At 43.8% G+C, this 16,963-nt stretch overlaps 2 protein-coding genes across 2 annotated transcripts; both read right to left on the reverse strand.

Annotated features, from left to right (window-relative positions):
- Positions 1–1,580: 1,580 nt before the first annotated feature.
- LOC137296987 (uncharacterized) lies at positions 1,581–2,770 on the reverse strand. The gene is made up of 3 exons (XM_067828919.1): positions 2,746–2,770; positions 2,175–2,251; positions 1,581–1,841 (listed from the first exon to the last, which is right to left on the reverse strand). The coding sequence occupies exons 1-3, from the start codon at positions 2,768–2,770 to the stop codon at positions 1,581–1,583; spliced, it is 363 nt and encodes a 120-aa protein (XP_067685020.1).
- Positions 2,771–10,122: 7,352 nt separating this feature from the next.
- On the reverse strand, positions 10,123–11,312 carry LOC137296988 (uncharacterized). The gene is made up of 3 exons (XM_067828921.1): positions 11,288–11,312; positions 10,717–10,793; positions 10,123–10,383 (listed from the first exon to the last, which is right to left on the reverse strand). The coding sequence occupies exons 1-3, from the start codon at positions 11,310–11,312 to the stop codon at positions 10,123–10,125; spliced, it is 363 nt and encodes a 120-aa protein (XP_067685022.1).
- Between the last annotated feature and the right edge of the window lie 5,651 nt (positions 11,313–16,963).

Raw genomic sequence — 16,963 nt, forward strand, 5'->3', positions numbered from 1 at the left:
AGCATGATAACTCTTATGTTGCTAATATAAGCAAGAATCGTGATGACCATCTCCCAGTTCCCTAGGGCAGAAACGTGCTTTTTCTGTATCCACTTTCTGAACTAGATGATATACGATAAATAGCACATGGTAAGTCAAATCTTTGTGTTCAACGCCGTGACATTTTGAAGTTATCGCTTTGGGATAAATGTACTTTCACTCACTCACTCATCCTCACACACACACACACACTATCACTCACTGATTTGAGAACTTAGACATGTATGTGTGTAGCAGTACTATTGTGGTTTCCGTGTCTAAACTTGCTAGCGGAGACTAGACCTGGTCGAACTGGCAGTACTTGTACGTCTGATTATGTTCGTATCTAAACACCAGCTGACTTTCTTGATCAGGTATTGCAGCCTATATTTATCCTGGAAGTAAAGGGTACCAATCCTGTTCAAGTATCATGCAAGTCACTAATTATTATGTCTATTGCCTGGATTGAAAATGAGCAGTCAACGAGGAACAAATCCCCTCTTCCAGTCTCATAGCGTGTATAAACACCCACAGGACAAGGGGACGCTTAAACAGCTGACTGCACAATGGGAGACCACTCTCAGTTATTCACGTCGTGTGTAAGGTATAGTAAGTGAAGTGATCGTAAAATATCCAGTCTTCCGAAACCATTTTTGTAGTCATGACTACACGCGATTACAGACTGTGATTTCCATCATAGGAAACGTGTAAAACACTCGACTAGAAGACAGGAACACAGCGGGATAGAGCAAATGACCCCTCAAAATCTTCCTTTGTAATTAGTTAACTCTTATAGTAACTTCCAGATGTCTCATAAATACATTTACTTCAGCCTCCTCTCCAGCTGTGTTGCTGTCTCCTAGCAAAGAACTGAGCCAAAGAAGGAAGGAAAACAGACTCATGTGTATACCATTCAGTCTTATTTATTATTTCCATATAATCAGGAAATAGAATGGCAAGTGCTGAAAAGAAGTCTCCAAATCGAGGCCAAAAGGGAAGCTCAGTCGTCTTATTAGAAGTGAAATAATCTTAGAAATGTCAGCCAAAAGGTATGCCAAAACATACAAGATCGAAACGGGTGTGTCCAAAACTAAATCACAAGGGTGTAGCCAAAAGAGACCCAAAATGGGAAATGGTATACTAGACGAGCACCACAACACATCATCTCACACAACACACTCACACCCGATCATACATGCAAAACACACCATCATAAACCATTCACACACACACGAAATAGTACACGGAACAAATTCTTATCCCAGCCTCTCTTTCTTTCTCGCTCTTTCCTTTTCACTCTCTCTCTCATTCTCTCTCTCTCTCTCTCTCTTTCTCTCTGTCAAACACACACACACTCGTACATACACACATCAATAACACACACCGTCACACAAAAAACCACTGTCTGTCTCATCTGCATGCAAATACACTAACATGCACACCCACTCACACATCGTGTACTCTTGCATTTATGCACACACACATCCAGTCACATATACACGTTCACCCTATGCACGCACACACACAGACACACATACACGCACGCACGCTGGATGAGGAATCTACGAGAATACTCTCCTAAAGAAGGCAGCCACTCTCTTCAGCGCCTTCCTCACGGGATGAATATCCTCCACGAAGCTGTCGTCGTCCTCGTCCTCGTACACCCAGTAGTCACTGTCGTCGTCACTTGGGACAGGGTAATAGTCGGCATAGGTGATGGTAACCGGGGCAGGGAGTGTCTCAATGTGGTCAGGGCGGGCCCAGAACGGGGTGAAAACACGCAGGGGGTCGGGAGAGGGACTCGGGGACGAAGCCAAGGGACGCTACATCGGTGAGTGGGCAGGGTGGGAGAAAGGAGGGTCATTGGGTGAGGTTGATAGGAGATTTTTAACGAAACAATATTAAGAAATGTCTGAGTGCATTGCCCCTGGCCATACATTCTATGAGGTACTATCCAATGGCAAACATGCTGATAGATTGTCAGAAAGAAATGCTAATGTGTGAATGGGAGAGGGGTAGCCGGGGACAGACTTTCAGCACACCATAACAGAGTAAGTAATATATAACGTCCCGGGTGTACATGAGACAGCTTCGACAAGGACTAGAGGAGCCAACGTTTCGCCCCAATCTGAAGGTCATGTAGATAAAATACATACACAGTCGGATTCCTCATCCAGCGACGGCCATAGACTAGCAGCAGGAGTGACGTGATACCGGATCATGTCTTCCCGTGCTGAAAATAACACAAACAACGCATTTACTGACACGACAAATATACGTACAGTGGAACTAAGGTGTTTTGGGGGCCGAGGAAACGATAGCGAGAAAACAGAGAGTGTTTGGGGGACACATATAGGCCACGGATACGCTTTAGAAGCATTAAAATGGGCATTATAATCAGTTTTCATATATAATCCATCTCGTAGTGTAGCGATTATGCTCCGCATATTGGAAAGGAATGCTTTAAGAAAAAAATGCACCTAATCCACGCCTTAGATCTACTAGAACGTCTATTATCATTTAACAACATCCACCATCGTATGTAAAAACAAAAAAGCCCCATTTCACTGATGGAAAAGACATTAAAAACATCAATATTTCTAAATTTCTCCCAAATTGCAAATGGCGGCTACTGGCAACCACACCCTTACCGTCAAACTACGGCCGCTTGCCGTAATAATGTACGCTTTTAACACTTTAAAATACAACAAAAGCCTCCTTAAATACCTTGAATATGCAGCCGTGTAAACATCTTGTCAGTAGATGATCTCAAAACGATGCTGTACTCAACGAAATGCAGAGCGGTAGCGAGCAAGAGCCAAAGTGAATCTGTTGGAAACAGAGGGGACCGTTGGCAACGACAACGGTAACTACATGGATACCAAGTCAGAACGAGGCGTCATCAAATGTGTTCGGCAACGTCAAAGAGCCAGCAATAGTTGCATCTCATGGGGTCAAATATCTGGCGAGTTTAAGGTTTTAAATCAATGAATATATGTTGAAATGCTAGATGTACCATAGTTCACTGAAACGCCGTACGTGTTAGATGTTGAAAACACTCTATCAGCTCGGTGAAATTCATGGAAAGATTAGTATGAAGAAGGAAGGTAAAGTATTCGTTGTCAGTCAGAAAAAGACAAGTCCTCCTATTCCCTTTTCGCTAATTCACATGTTTCTATCTCCGACAGAGAAGTTGAAGTCTGCACGCCTGTAGTGCCAGTAATAATATAGTAATGGTCACGTATACTTCACGATGAAAGACATCTGCGCAAAGGTGAAATACGGAGGACCTAATTCCTTGACTGGGACCATTTCTTGTCGTGGACAGTGGATTTATTGACGGCTGAAGGCAAACGACAGAAGAAAAGGAAGCAGATCCTGCTTTGAAGGCCGTTGTCATGGTTCCCGTCGGTGATAAAAAGAAGTGCATGTTGTGTTTATTTGGACCCCGAGTATTAACTGGCAAACTGGTGAATGTCGGTAGTTGCTGACAATGTATAGTCATCTGACGTGGGGAGCGTCTTGTGGTGTGCAGTTCATGGTGTATGTTTCAGCATGGTGGTAGCTGCACTAACTGCTGCGGAAAGACAAGCGCCGCACTTCGCCTCGGACATAGCTGGCCGATAAATGCGCGCTAATAAGGTTACAAGAGTGGTCTCCCTTTAAGCATAGGCCGCAAGCAAGCTGGGTACGAGAGACTGGTCCACTCATACCTCCCAAAATACACAATAAATGGAATCAATGGACCTGCTTGTACGGTTACATAGTCTATTGAGTACCCGAATCCATTGAGAAATTAACGCTACCTCTACAAAATATTCCCCCAATATCCCCGTTCATGTGAAAGCCAAGGCAAGGTCCGTTCGTCTAATTGTAAGCCAAAGTGTTAGCTGCACTGCTCGTAAAGATGGAAATGTTCTGACAGTCACCACGGGTTGTCTGTGCATGTATTTGTTCAGTGAACCTGATCTGCTTTCTGGCCAAGGCCTGATGAAATCTCCAGGGTCACCACACACGAAGACAATGAGTGAGTTAGTGAGTTTAGTTTTACGCCGCTTTTAGCACTATTCCAGTAATATCAAGTCGTGGGACTCCAGAGATGAGCTTCACACATTGTACTTACCTGGGGGAAGATACTGAAAAGCCTCAAGTTGACTTTGTGCTTCCTTATATTTGAGACAAACTAGGATATAGGTTGACCGTGTAATAATGACGACGATAATCATAATGATAAGAACAACAATGGTGCACGTGTATAGCATGATAACTCTTATGTTGCTAATATAAGCAAGAATCGTGATGACCATCTCCCAGTTCCCTAGGGCAGAAACGTGCTTTTTCTGTATCCACTTTCTGAACTAGATGATATACGATAAATAGCACATGGTAAGTCAAATCTTTGTGTTCAACGCCGTGACATTTTGAAGTTATCGCTTTGGGATAAATGTACTTTCACTCACTCACTCATCCTCACACACACACACACACTATCACTCACTGATTTGAGAACTTAGACATGTATGTGTGTAGCAGTACTATTGTGGTTTCCGTGTCTAAACTTGCTAGCGGAGACTAGACCTGGTCGAACTGGCAGTACTTGTACGTCTGATTATGTTCGTATCTAAACACCAGCTGACTTTCTTGATCAGGTATTGCAGCCTATATTTATCCTGGAAGTAAAGGGTACCAATCCTGTTCAAGTATCATGCAAGTCACTAATTATTATGTCTATTGCCTGGATTGAAAATGAGCAGTCAACGAGGAACAAATCCCCTCTTCCAGTCTCATAGCGTGTATAAACACCCACAGGACAAGGGGACGCTTAAACAGCTGACTGCACAATGGGAGACCACTCTCAGTTATTCACGTCGTGTGTAAGGTATAGTAAGTGAAGTGATCGTAAAATATCCAGTCTTCCGAAACCATTTTTGTAGTCATGACTACACGCGATTACAGACTGTGATTTCCATCATAGGAAACGTGTAAAACACTCGACTAGAAGACAGGAACACAGCGGGATAGAGCAAATGACCCCTCAAAATCTTCCTTTGTAATTAGTTAACTCTTATAGTAACTTCCAGATGTCTCATAAATACATTTACTTCAGCCTCCTCTCCAGCTGTGTTGCTGTCTCCTAGCAAAGAACTGAGCCAAAGAAGGAAGGAAAACAGACTCATGTGTATACCATTCAGTCTTATTTATTATTTCCATATAATCAGGAAATAGAATGGCAAGTGCTGAAAAGAAGTCTCCAAATCGAGGCCAAAAGGGAAGCTCAGTCGTCTTATTAGAAGTGAAATAATCTTAGAAATGTCAGCCAAAAGGTATGCCAAAACATACAAGATCGAAACGGGTGTGTCCAAAACTAAATCACAAGGGTGTAGCCAAAAGAGACCCAAAATGGGAAATGGTATACTAGACGAGCACCACAACACATCATCTCACACAACACACTCACACCCGATCATACATGCAAAACACACCATCATAAACCATTCACACACACACGAAATAGTACACGGAACAAATTCTTATCCCAGCCTCTCTTTCTTTCTCGCTCTTTCCTTTTCACTCTCTCTCTCATTCTCTCTCTCTCTCTCTCTTTCTCTCTGTCAAACACACACACACTCGTACATACACACATCAATAACACACACCGTCACACAAAAAACCACTGTCTGTCTCATCTGCATGCAAATACACTAACATGCACACCCACTCACACATCGTGTACTCTTGCATTTATGCACACACACATACAGTCACATATACACGTTCACCCTATGCACGCACACACACAGACACACATACACGCACGCACGCTGGATGAGGAATCTACGAGAATACTCTCCTAAAGAAGGCAGCCACTCTCTTCAGCGCCTTCCTCACGGGATGAATATCCTCCACGAAGCTGTCGTCGTCCTCGTCCTCGTACACCCAGTAGTCACTGTCGTCGTCACTTGGGACAGGGTAATAGTCGGCATAGGTGATGGTAACCGGGGCAGGGAGTGTCTCAATGTGGTCAGGGCGGGCCCAGAACGGGGTGAAAACACGCAGGGGGTCGGGAGAGGGACTCGGGGACGAAGCCAAGGGACGCTACATCGGTGAGTGGGCAGGGTGGGAGAAAGGAGGGTCATTGGGTGAGGTTGATAGGAGATTTTTAACGAAACAATATTAAGAAATGTCTGAGTGCATTGCCCCTGGCCATACATTCTATGAGGTACTATCCAATGGCAAACATGCTGATAGATTGTCAGAAAGAAATGCTAATGTGTGAATGGGAGAGGGGTAGCCGGGGACAGACTTTCAGCACACCATAACAGAGTAAGTAATATATAACGTCCCGGGTGTACATGAGACAGCTTCGACAAGGACTAGAGGAGCCAACGTTTCGCCCCAATCTGAAGGTCATGTAGATAAAATACATACACAGTCGGATTCCTCATCCAGCGACGGCCATAGACTAGCAGCAGGAGTGACGTGATACCGGATCATGTCTTCCCGTGCTGAAAATAACACAAACAACGCATTTACTGACACGACAAATATACGTACAGTGGAACTAAGGTGTTTTGGGGGCCGAGGAAACGATAGCGAGAAAACAGAGAGTGTTTGGGGGACACATATAGGCCACGGATACGCTTTAGAAGCATTAAAATGGGCATTATAATCAGTTTTCATATATAATCCATCTCGTAGTGTAGCGATTATGCTCCGCATATTGGAAAGGAATGCTTTAAGAAAAAAATGCACCTAATCCACGCCTTAGATCTACTAGAACGTCTATTATCATTTAACAACATCCACCATCGTATGTAAAAACAAAAAAGCCCCATTTCACTGATGGAAAAGACATTAAAAACATCAATATTTCTAAATTTCTCCCAAATTGCAAATGGCGGCTACTGGCAACCACACCCTTACCGTCAAACTACGGCCGCTTGCCGTAATAATGTACGCTTTTAACACTTTAAAATACAACAAAAGCCTCCTTAAATACCTTGAATATGCAGCCGTGTAAACATCTTGTCAGTAGATGATCTCAAAACGATGCTGTACTCAACGAAATGCAGAGCGGTAGCGAGCAAGAGCCAAAGTGAATCTGTTGGAAACAGAGGGGACCGTTGGCAACGACAACGGTAACTACATGGATACCAAGTCAGAACGAGGCGTCATCAAATGTGTTCGGCAACGTCAAAGAGCCAGCAATAGTTGCATCTCATGGGGTCAAATATCTGGCGAGTTTAAGGTTTTAAATCAATGAATATATGTTGAAATGCTAGATGTACCATAGTTCACTGAAACGCCGTACGTGTTAGATGTTGAAAACACTCTATCAGCTCGGTGAAATTCATGGAAAGATTAGTATGAAGAAGGAAGGTAAAGTATTCGTTGTCAGTCAGAAAAAGACAAGTCCTCCTATTCCCTTTTCGCTGATTCACATGTTTCTATCTCCGACAGAGAAGTTGAAGTCTGCACGCCTGTAGTGCCAGTAATAATATAGTAATGGTCACGTATACTTCACGATGAAAGACATCTGCGCAAAGGTGAAATACGGAGGACCTAATTCCTTGACTGGGACCATTTCTTGTCGTGGACAGTGGATTTATTGACGGCTGAAGGCAAACGACAGAAGAAAAGGAAGCAGATCCTGCTTTGAAGGCCGTTGTCATGGTTCCCGTCGGTGATAAAAAGAAGTGCATGTTGTGTTTATTTGGACCCCGAGTATTAACTGGCAAACTGGTGAATGTCGGTAGTTGCTGACAATGTATAGTCATCTGACGTGGGGAGCGTCTTGTGGTGTGCAGTTCATGGTGTATGTTTCAGCATGGTGGTAGCTGCACTAACTGCTGCGGAAAGACAAGCGCCGCACTTCGCCTCGGACATAGCTGGCCGATAAATGCGCGCTAATAAGGTTACAAGAGTGGTCTCCCTTTAAGCATAGGCCGCAAGCAAGCTGGGTACGAGAGACTGGTCCACTCATACCTCCCAAAATACACAATAAATGGAATCAATGGACCTGCTTGTACGGTTACATAGTCTATCGAGTACCCGAATCCATTGAGAAATTAACGCTACCTCTACAAAATATTCCCCCAATATCCCCGTTCATGTGAAAGCCAAGGCAAGGTCCGTTCGTCTAATTGTAAGCCAAAGTGTTATCTGCACTGCTCGTAAAGACCGAAATGTTCTGACAGTCACCACGGGTTGTCTGTGCATGTATTTGTTCAGTGAACCTGATCTGCTTTCTGGCCAAGGCCTGGTGAAATCGCCAGGGTCACCACACACGAAGACAATGAGTGAGTTAGTGAGTTTAGTTTTACGCCGCTTTTAGCACTATTCCAGTAATATCAAGTCGTGGGACTCCAGAGATGAGCTTCACACATTGTACTTACCTGGGGGAAGATACTGAAAAGCCTCAAGTTGACTTTGTGCTTCCTTATATTTGAGACAAACTAGGATATAGGTTGACCGTGTAATAATGACGACGATAATCATAATGATAAGAACAACAATGGTGCACGTGTATAGCATGATAACTCTTATGTTGCTAATATAAGCAAGAATCGTGATGACCATCTCCCAGTTCCCTAGGGCAGAAACGTGCTTTTTCTGTTTTCACTTTCTGAACTAGATGATATACGATAAATAGCACATGGTAAGTCAAATCTTTGTGTTCAACGCCGTGACATTTTGAAGTTATCGCTTTGGGATAAATGTACTTTCACTCACTCACTCATCCTCACACACACACACACTATCACTCACTGATTTGAGAACTTAGACATGTATGTGTGTAGCAGTACTATTGTGGTTTCCGTGTCTAAACTTGCTAGCGGAGACTAGACCTGGTCGAACTGGCAGTACTTGTACGTCTGATTATGTTCGTATCTAAACACCAGCTGACTTTCTTGATCAGGTATTGCAGCCTATATTTATCCTGGAAGTAAAGGGTACCAATCCTGTTCAAGTATCATGCAAGTCACTAATTATTATGTCTATTGCCTGGATTGAAAATGAGCAGTCAACGAGGAACAAATCCCCTCTTCCAGTCTCATAGCGTGTATAAACACCCACAGGACAAGGGGACGCTTAAACAGCTGACTGCACAATGGGAGACCACTCTCAGTTATTCACGTCGTGTGTAAGGTATAGTAAGTGAAGTGATCGTAAAATATCCAGTCTTCCGAAACCATTTTTGTAGTCATGACTACACGCGATTACAGACTGTGATTTCCATCATAGGAAACGTGTAAAACACTCGACTAGAAGACAGGAACACAGCGGGATAGAGCAAATGACCCCTCAAAATCTTCCTTTGTAATTAGTTAACTCTTATAGTAACTTCCAGATGTCTCATAAATACATTTACTTCAGCCTCCTCTCCAGCTGTGTTGCTGTCTCCTAGCAAAGAACTGAGCCAAAGAAGGAAGGAAAACAGACTCATGTGTATACCATTCAGTCTTATTTATTATTTCCATATAATCAGGAAATAGAATGGCAAGTGCTGAAAAGAAGTCTCCAAATCGAGGCCAAATGGGAAGCTCAGTCGTCTTATTAGAAGTGAAATAATCTTAGAAATGTCAGCCAAAAGGTATGCCAAAACATACAAGATCGAAACGGGTGTGTCCAAAACTAAATCACAAGGGTGTAGCCAAAAGAGACCCAAAATGGGAAATGGTATACTAGACGAGCACCACAACACATCATCTCACACAACACACTCACACCCGATCATACATGCAAAACACACCATCATAAACCATTCACACACACACGAAATAGTACACGGAACAAATTCTTATCCCAGCCTCTCTTTCTTTCTCGCTCTTTCCTTTTCACTCTCTCTCTCATTCTCTCTCTCTCTCTCTTTCTCTCTGTCAAACACACACACACTCGTACATACACACATCAATAACACACACCGTCACACAAAAAACCACTGTCTGTCTCATCTGCATGCAAATACACTAACATGCACACCCACTCACACATCGTGTACTCTTGCATTTATGCACACACACATCCAGTCACATATACACGTTCACCCTATGCACGCACACACACAGACACACATACACGCACGCACGCTGGATGAGGAATCTACGAGAATACTCTCCTAAAGAAGGCAGCCACTCTCTTCAGCGCCTTCCTCACGGGATGAATATCCTCCACGAAGCTGTCGTCGTCCTCGTCCTCGTACACCCAGTAGTCACTGTCGTCGTCACTTGGGACAGGGTAATAGTCGGCATAGGTGATGGTAACCGGGGCAGGGAGTGTCTCAATGTGGTCAGGGCGGGCCCAGAACGGGGTGAAAACACGCAGGGGGTCGGGAGAGGGACTCGGGGACGAAGCCAAGGGACGCTACATCGGTGAGTGGGCAGGGTGGGAGAAAGGAGGGTCATTGGGTGAGGTTGATAGGAGATTTTTAACGAAACAATGTTAAGAAATGTCTGAGTGCATTGCCCCTGGCCATACATTCTATGAGGTACTATCCAATGGCAAACATGCTGATAGATTGTCAGAAAGAAATGCTAATGTGTGAATGGGAGAGGGGTAGCCGGGGACAGACTTTCAGCACACCATAACAGAGTAAGTAATATATAACGTCCCGGGTGTACATGAGACAGCTTCGACAAGGACTAGAGGAGCCAACGTTTCGCCCCAATCTGAAGGTCATGTAGATAAAATACATACACAGTCGGATTCCTCATCCAGCGACGGCCATAGACTAGCAGCAGGAGTGACGTGATACCGGATCATGTCTTCCCGTGCTGAAAATAACACAAACAACGCATTTACTGACACGCCAAATATACGTACAGTGGAACTAAGGTGTTTTGGGGGCCGAGGAAACGATAGCGAGAAAACAGAGAGTGTTTGGGGGACACATATAGGCCACGGATACGCTTTAGAAGCATTAAAATGGGCATTATAATCAGTTTTCATATATAATCCATCTCGTAGTGTAGCGATTATGCTCCGCATATTGGAAAGGAATGCTTTAAGAAAAAAATGCACCTAATCCACGCCTTAGATCTACTAGAACGTCTATTATCATTTAACAACATCCACCATCGTATGTAAAAACAAAAAAGCCCCATTTCACTGATGGAAAAGACATTAAAAACATCAATATTTCTAAATTTCTCCCAAATTGCAAATGGCGGCTACTGGCAACCACACCCTTACCGTCAAACTACGGCCGCTTGCCGTAATAATGTACGCTTTTAACACTTTAAAATACAACAAAAGCCTCCTTAAATACCTTGAATATGCAGCCGTGTAAACATCTTGTCAGTAGATGATCTCAAAACGATGCTGTACTCAACGAAATGCAGAGCGGTAGCGAGCAAGAGCCAAAGTGAATCTGTTGGAAACAGAGGGGACCGTTGGCAACGACAACGGTAACTACATGGATACCAAGTCAGAACGAGGCGTCATCAAATGTGTTCGGCAACGTCAAAGAGCCAGCAATAGTTGCATCTCATGGGGTCAAATATCTGGCGAGTTTAAGGTTTTAAATCAATGAATATATGTTGAAATGCTAGATGTACCATAGTTCACTGAAACGCCGTACGTGTTAGATGTTGAAAACACTCTATCAGCTCGGTGAAATTCATGGAAAGATTAGTATGAAGAAGGAAGGTAAAGTATTCGTTGTCAGTCAGAAAAATACAAGTCCTCCTATTCCCTTTTCGCTAATTCACATGTTTCTATCTCCGACAGAGAAGTTGAAGTCTGCACGCCTGTAGTGCCAGTAATAATATAGTAATGGTCACGTATACTTCACGATGAAAGACATCTGCGCAAAGGTGAAATACGGAGGACCTAATTCCTTGACTGGGACCATTTCTTGTCGTGGACAGTGGATTTATTGACGGCTGAAGGGAAACGACAGAAGAAAAGGAAGCAGATCCTGCTTTGAAGGCCGTTGTCATGGTTCCCGTCGGTGATAAAAAGAAGTGCATGTTGTGTTTATTTGGACCCCGAGTATTAACTGGCAAACTGGTGAATGTCGGTAGTTGCTGACAATGTATAGTCATCTGACGTGGGGAGCGTCTTGTGGTGTGCAGTTCATGGTGTATGTTTCAGCATGGTGGTAGCTGCACTAACTGCTGCGGAAAGACAAGCGCCGCACTTCGCCTCGGACATAGCTGGCCGATAAATGCGCGCTAATAAGGTTACAAGAGTGGTCTCCCTTTAAGCATAGGCCGCAAGCAAGCTGGGTACGAGAGACTGGTCCACTCATACCTCCCAAAATACACAATAAATGGAATCAATGGACCTGCTTGTACGGTTACATAGTCTATTGAGTACCCGAATCCATTGAGAAATTAACGCTACCTCTACAAAATATTCCCCCAATATCCCCGTTCATGTGAAAGCCGAGGCAAGGTCCGTTCGTCTAATTGTAAGCCAAAGTGTTATCTGCACTGCTCGTAAAGACCGAAATGTTCTGACAGTCACCACGGGTTGTCTGTGCATGTATTTGTTCAGTGAACCTGATCTGCTTTCTGGCCAAGGCCTGATGAAATCGCCAGGGTCACCACACACGAAGACAATGAGTGAGTTAGTGAGTTTAGTTTTACGCCGCTTTTAGCACTATTCCAGTAATATCAAGTCGTGGGACTCCAGAGATGAGCTTCACACATTGTACTTACCTGGGGGAAGATACTGAAAAGCCTCAAGTTGACTTTGTGCTACCTTATATTTGAGACAAACTAGGATATAGGTTGACCGTGTAATAATGACGACGATAATCATAATGATAAGAACAACAATGGTGCACGTGTATAGCATGATAACTCTTATGTTGCTAATATAAGCAAGAATCGTGATGACCATCTCCCAGTTCCCTAGGGCAGAAACGTGCTTTTTCTGTATCCACTTTCTGAACTAGATGATATACGATAAATAGCACATGGTAAGTCAAATCTTTGTGTTCAACGCCGTGACATTTTGAAGTTATCGCTTTGGGATAAATGTACTTTCACTCACTCACTCATCCTCACACACACACACACTATCACTCACTGATTTGAGAACTTAGACATGTATGTGTGTAGCAGTACTATTGTGGTTTCCGTGTCTAAACTTGCTAGCGGAGACTAGACCTGGTCGAACTGGCAGTACTTGTACGTCTGATTATGTTCGTATCTAAACACCAGCTGACTTTCTTGATCAGGTATTGCAGCCTATATTTATCCTGGAAGTAAAGGGTACCAATCCTGTTCAAGTATCATGCAAGTCACTAATTATTATGTCTATTGCCTGGATTGAAAATGAGCAGTCAACGAGGAACAAATCCCCTCTTCCAGTCTCATAGCGTGTATAAACACCCACAGGACAAGGGGACGCTTAAACAGCTGACTGCACAATGGGAGACCACTCTCAGTTATTCACGTCGTGTGTAAGGTATAGTAAGTGAAGTGATCGTAAAATATCCAGTCTTCCTAAACCATTTTTGTAGTCATGACTACACGCGATTACAGACTGTGATTTCCATCATAGGAAACGTGTAAAACACTCGACTAGAAGACAGGAACACAGCGGGATAGAGCAAATGACCCCTCAAAATCTTCCTTTGTAATTAGTTAACTCTTATAGTAACTTCCAGATGTCTCATAAATACATTTACTTCAGCCTCCTCTCCAGCTGTGTTGCTGTCTCCTAGCAAAGAACTGAGCCAAAGAAGGAAGGAAAACAGACTCATGTGTATACCATTCAGTCTTATTTATTATTTCCATATAATCAGGAAATAGAATGGCAAGTGCTGAAAAGAAGTCTCCAAATCGAGGCCAAAAGGGAAGCTCAGTCGTCTTATTAGAAGTGAAATAATCTTAGAAATGTCAGCCAAAAGGTATGCCAAAACATACAAGATCGAAACGGGTGTGTCCAAAACTAAATCACAAGGGTGTAGCCAAAAGAGACCCAAAATGGGAAATGGTATACTAGACGAGCACCACAACACATCATCTCACACAACACACTCACACCCGATCATACATGCAAAACACACCATCATAAACCATTCACACACACACGAAATAGTACACGGAACAAATTCTTATCCCAGCCTCTCTTTCTTTCTCGCTCTTTCCTTTTCACTCTCTCTCTCATTCTCTCTCTCTCTCTCTCTTTCTCTCTGTCAAACACACACACACTCGTACATACACACATCAATAACACACACCGTCACACAAAAAACCACTGTCTGTCTCATCTGCATGCAAATACACTAACATGCACATCCACTCACACATCGTGTACTCTTGCATTTATGCACACACACATCCAGTCACATATACACGTTCACCCTATGCACGCACACACACAGACACACATACACGCACGCACGCTGGATGAGGAATCTACGAGAATACTCTCCTAAAGAAGGCAGCCACTCTCTTCAGCGCCTTCCTCACGGGATGAATATCCTCCACGAAGCTGTCGTCGTCCTCGTCCTCGTACACCCAGTAGTCACTGTCGTCGTCACTTGGGACAGGGTAATAGTCGGCATAGGTGATGGTAACCGGGGCAGGGAGTGTCTCAATGTGGTCAGGGCGGGCCCAGAACGGGGTGAAAACACGCAGGGGGTCGGGAGAGGGACTCGGGGACGAAGCCAAGGGACGCTACATCGGTGAGTGGGCAGGGTGGGAGAAAGGAGGGTCATTGGGTGAGGTTGATAGGAGATTTTTAACGAAACAATATTAAGAAATGTCTGAGTGCATTGCCCCTGGCCATACATTCTATGAGGTACTATCCAATGGCAAACATGCTGATAGATTGTCAGAAAGAAATGCTAATGTGTGAATGGGAGAGGGGTAGCCGGGGACAGACTTTCAGCACACCATAACAGAGTAAGTAATATATAACGTCCCGGGTGTACATGAGACAGCTTCGACAAGGACTAGAGGAGCCAACGTTTCGCCCCAATCTGAAGGTCATGTAGATAAAATACATACACAGTCGGATTCCTCATCCAGCGACGGCCATAGACTAGCAGCAGGAGTGACGTGATACCGGATCATGTCTTCCCGTGCTGAAAATAACACAAACAACGCATTTACTGACACGACAAATATACGTACAGTGGAACTAAGGTGTTTTGGGGGCCGAGGAAACGATAGCGAGAAAACAGAGAGTGTTTGGGGGACACATATAGGCCACGGATACGCTTTAGAAGCATTAAAATGGGCATTATAATCAGTTTTCATATATAATCCATCTCGTAGTGTAGCGATTATGCTCCGCATATTGGAAAGGAATGCTTTAAGAAAAAAATGCACCTAATCCACGCCATAGATCTACTAGAACGTCTATTATCATTTAACAACATCCACCATCGTATGTAAAAACAAAAAAGCCCCATTTCACTGATAGAAAAGACATTAAAAACATCAATATTTCTAAATTTCTCCCAAATTGCAAATGGCGGCTACTGGCAACCACACCCTTACCGTCAAACTACGGCCGCTTGCCGTAATAATGTACGCTTTTAACACTTTAAAATACAACAAAAGCCTCCTTAAATACCTTGAATATGCAGCCGTGTAAACATCTTGTCAGTAGATGATCTCAAAACGATGCTGTACTCAACGAAATGCAGAGCGGTAGCGAGCAAGAGCCAAAGTGAATCTGTTGGAAACAGAGGGGACCGTTGGCAACGACAACGGTAACTACATGGATACCAAGTCAGAACGAGGCGTCATCAAATGTGTTCGGCAACGTCAAAGAGCCAGCAATAGTTGCATCTCATGGGGTCAAATATCTGGCGAGTTTAAGGTTTTAAATCAATGAATATATGTTGAAATGCTAGATGTACCATAGTTCACTGAAACGCCGTACGTGTTAGATGTTGAAAACACTCTATCAGCTCGGTGAAATTCATGTAAAGATTAGTATGAAGAAGGAAGGTAAAGTATTCGTTGTCAGTCAGAAAAATACAAGTCCTCCTATTCCCTTTTCGCTAATTCACATGTTTCTATCTCCGACAGAGAAGTTGAAGTCTGCACGCCTGTAGTGCCAGTAATAATATAGTAATGGTCACGTATACTTCACGATGAAAGACATCTGCGCAAAGGTGAAATACGGAGGACCTAATTCCTTGACTGGGACCATTTCTTGTCGTGGACAGTGGATTTATTGACGGCTGAAGGCAAACGACAGAAGAAAAGGAAGCAGATCCTGCTTTGAAGGCCGTTGTCATGGTTCCCGTCGGTGATAAAAAGAAGTGCATGTTGTGTTTATTTGGACCCCGAGTATTAACTGGCAAACTGGTGAATGTCGGTAGTTGCTGACAATGTATAGTCATCTGACGTGGGGAGCGTCTTGTGGTGTGCAGTTCATGGTGTATGTTTCAGCATGGTGGTAGCTGCACTAACTGCTGCGGAAAGACAAGCGCCGCACTTCGCCTCGGACATAGCTGGCCGATAAATGCGCGCTAATAAGGTTACAAGAGTGGTCTCCCTTTAAGCATAGGCCGCAAGCAAGCTGGGTACGAGAGACTGGTCCACTCATACCTCCCAAAATACACAATAAATGGAATCAATGGACCTGCTTGTACGGTTACATAGTCTATTGAGTACCCGAATCCATTGAGAAATTAACGCTACCTCTACAAAATATTCCCCCAATATCCCCGTTCATGTGAAAGCCAAGGCAAGGTCCGTTCGTCTAATTGTAAGCCAAAGTGTTAGCTGCACTGCTCGTAAAGATGGAAATGTTCTGACAGTCACCACGGGTTGTCTGTGCATGTATTTGTTCAGTGAACCTGATCTGCTTTCTGGCCAAGGCCTGATGAAATCTCCAGGGTCACCACACACGAAGACAATGAGTGAGTTAGTGAGTTTAGTTTTACGCCGCTTTTAGCACTATTCCAGTAATATCAAGTCGTGGGACTCCAGAGATGAGCTTCACACATTGTACTTACCTGGGGGAA

This window comes from Haliotis asinina, chromosome 9 (genome assembly GCF_037392515.1).
Source record: "Haliotis asinina isolate JCU_RB_2024 chromosome 9, JCU_Hal_asi_v2, whole genome shotgun sequence".
Taxonomy (NCBI): domain Eukaryota; kingdom Metazoa; phylum Mollusca; class Gastropoda; order Lepetellida; family Haliotidae; genus Haliotis; species Haliotis asinina.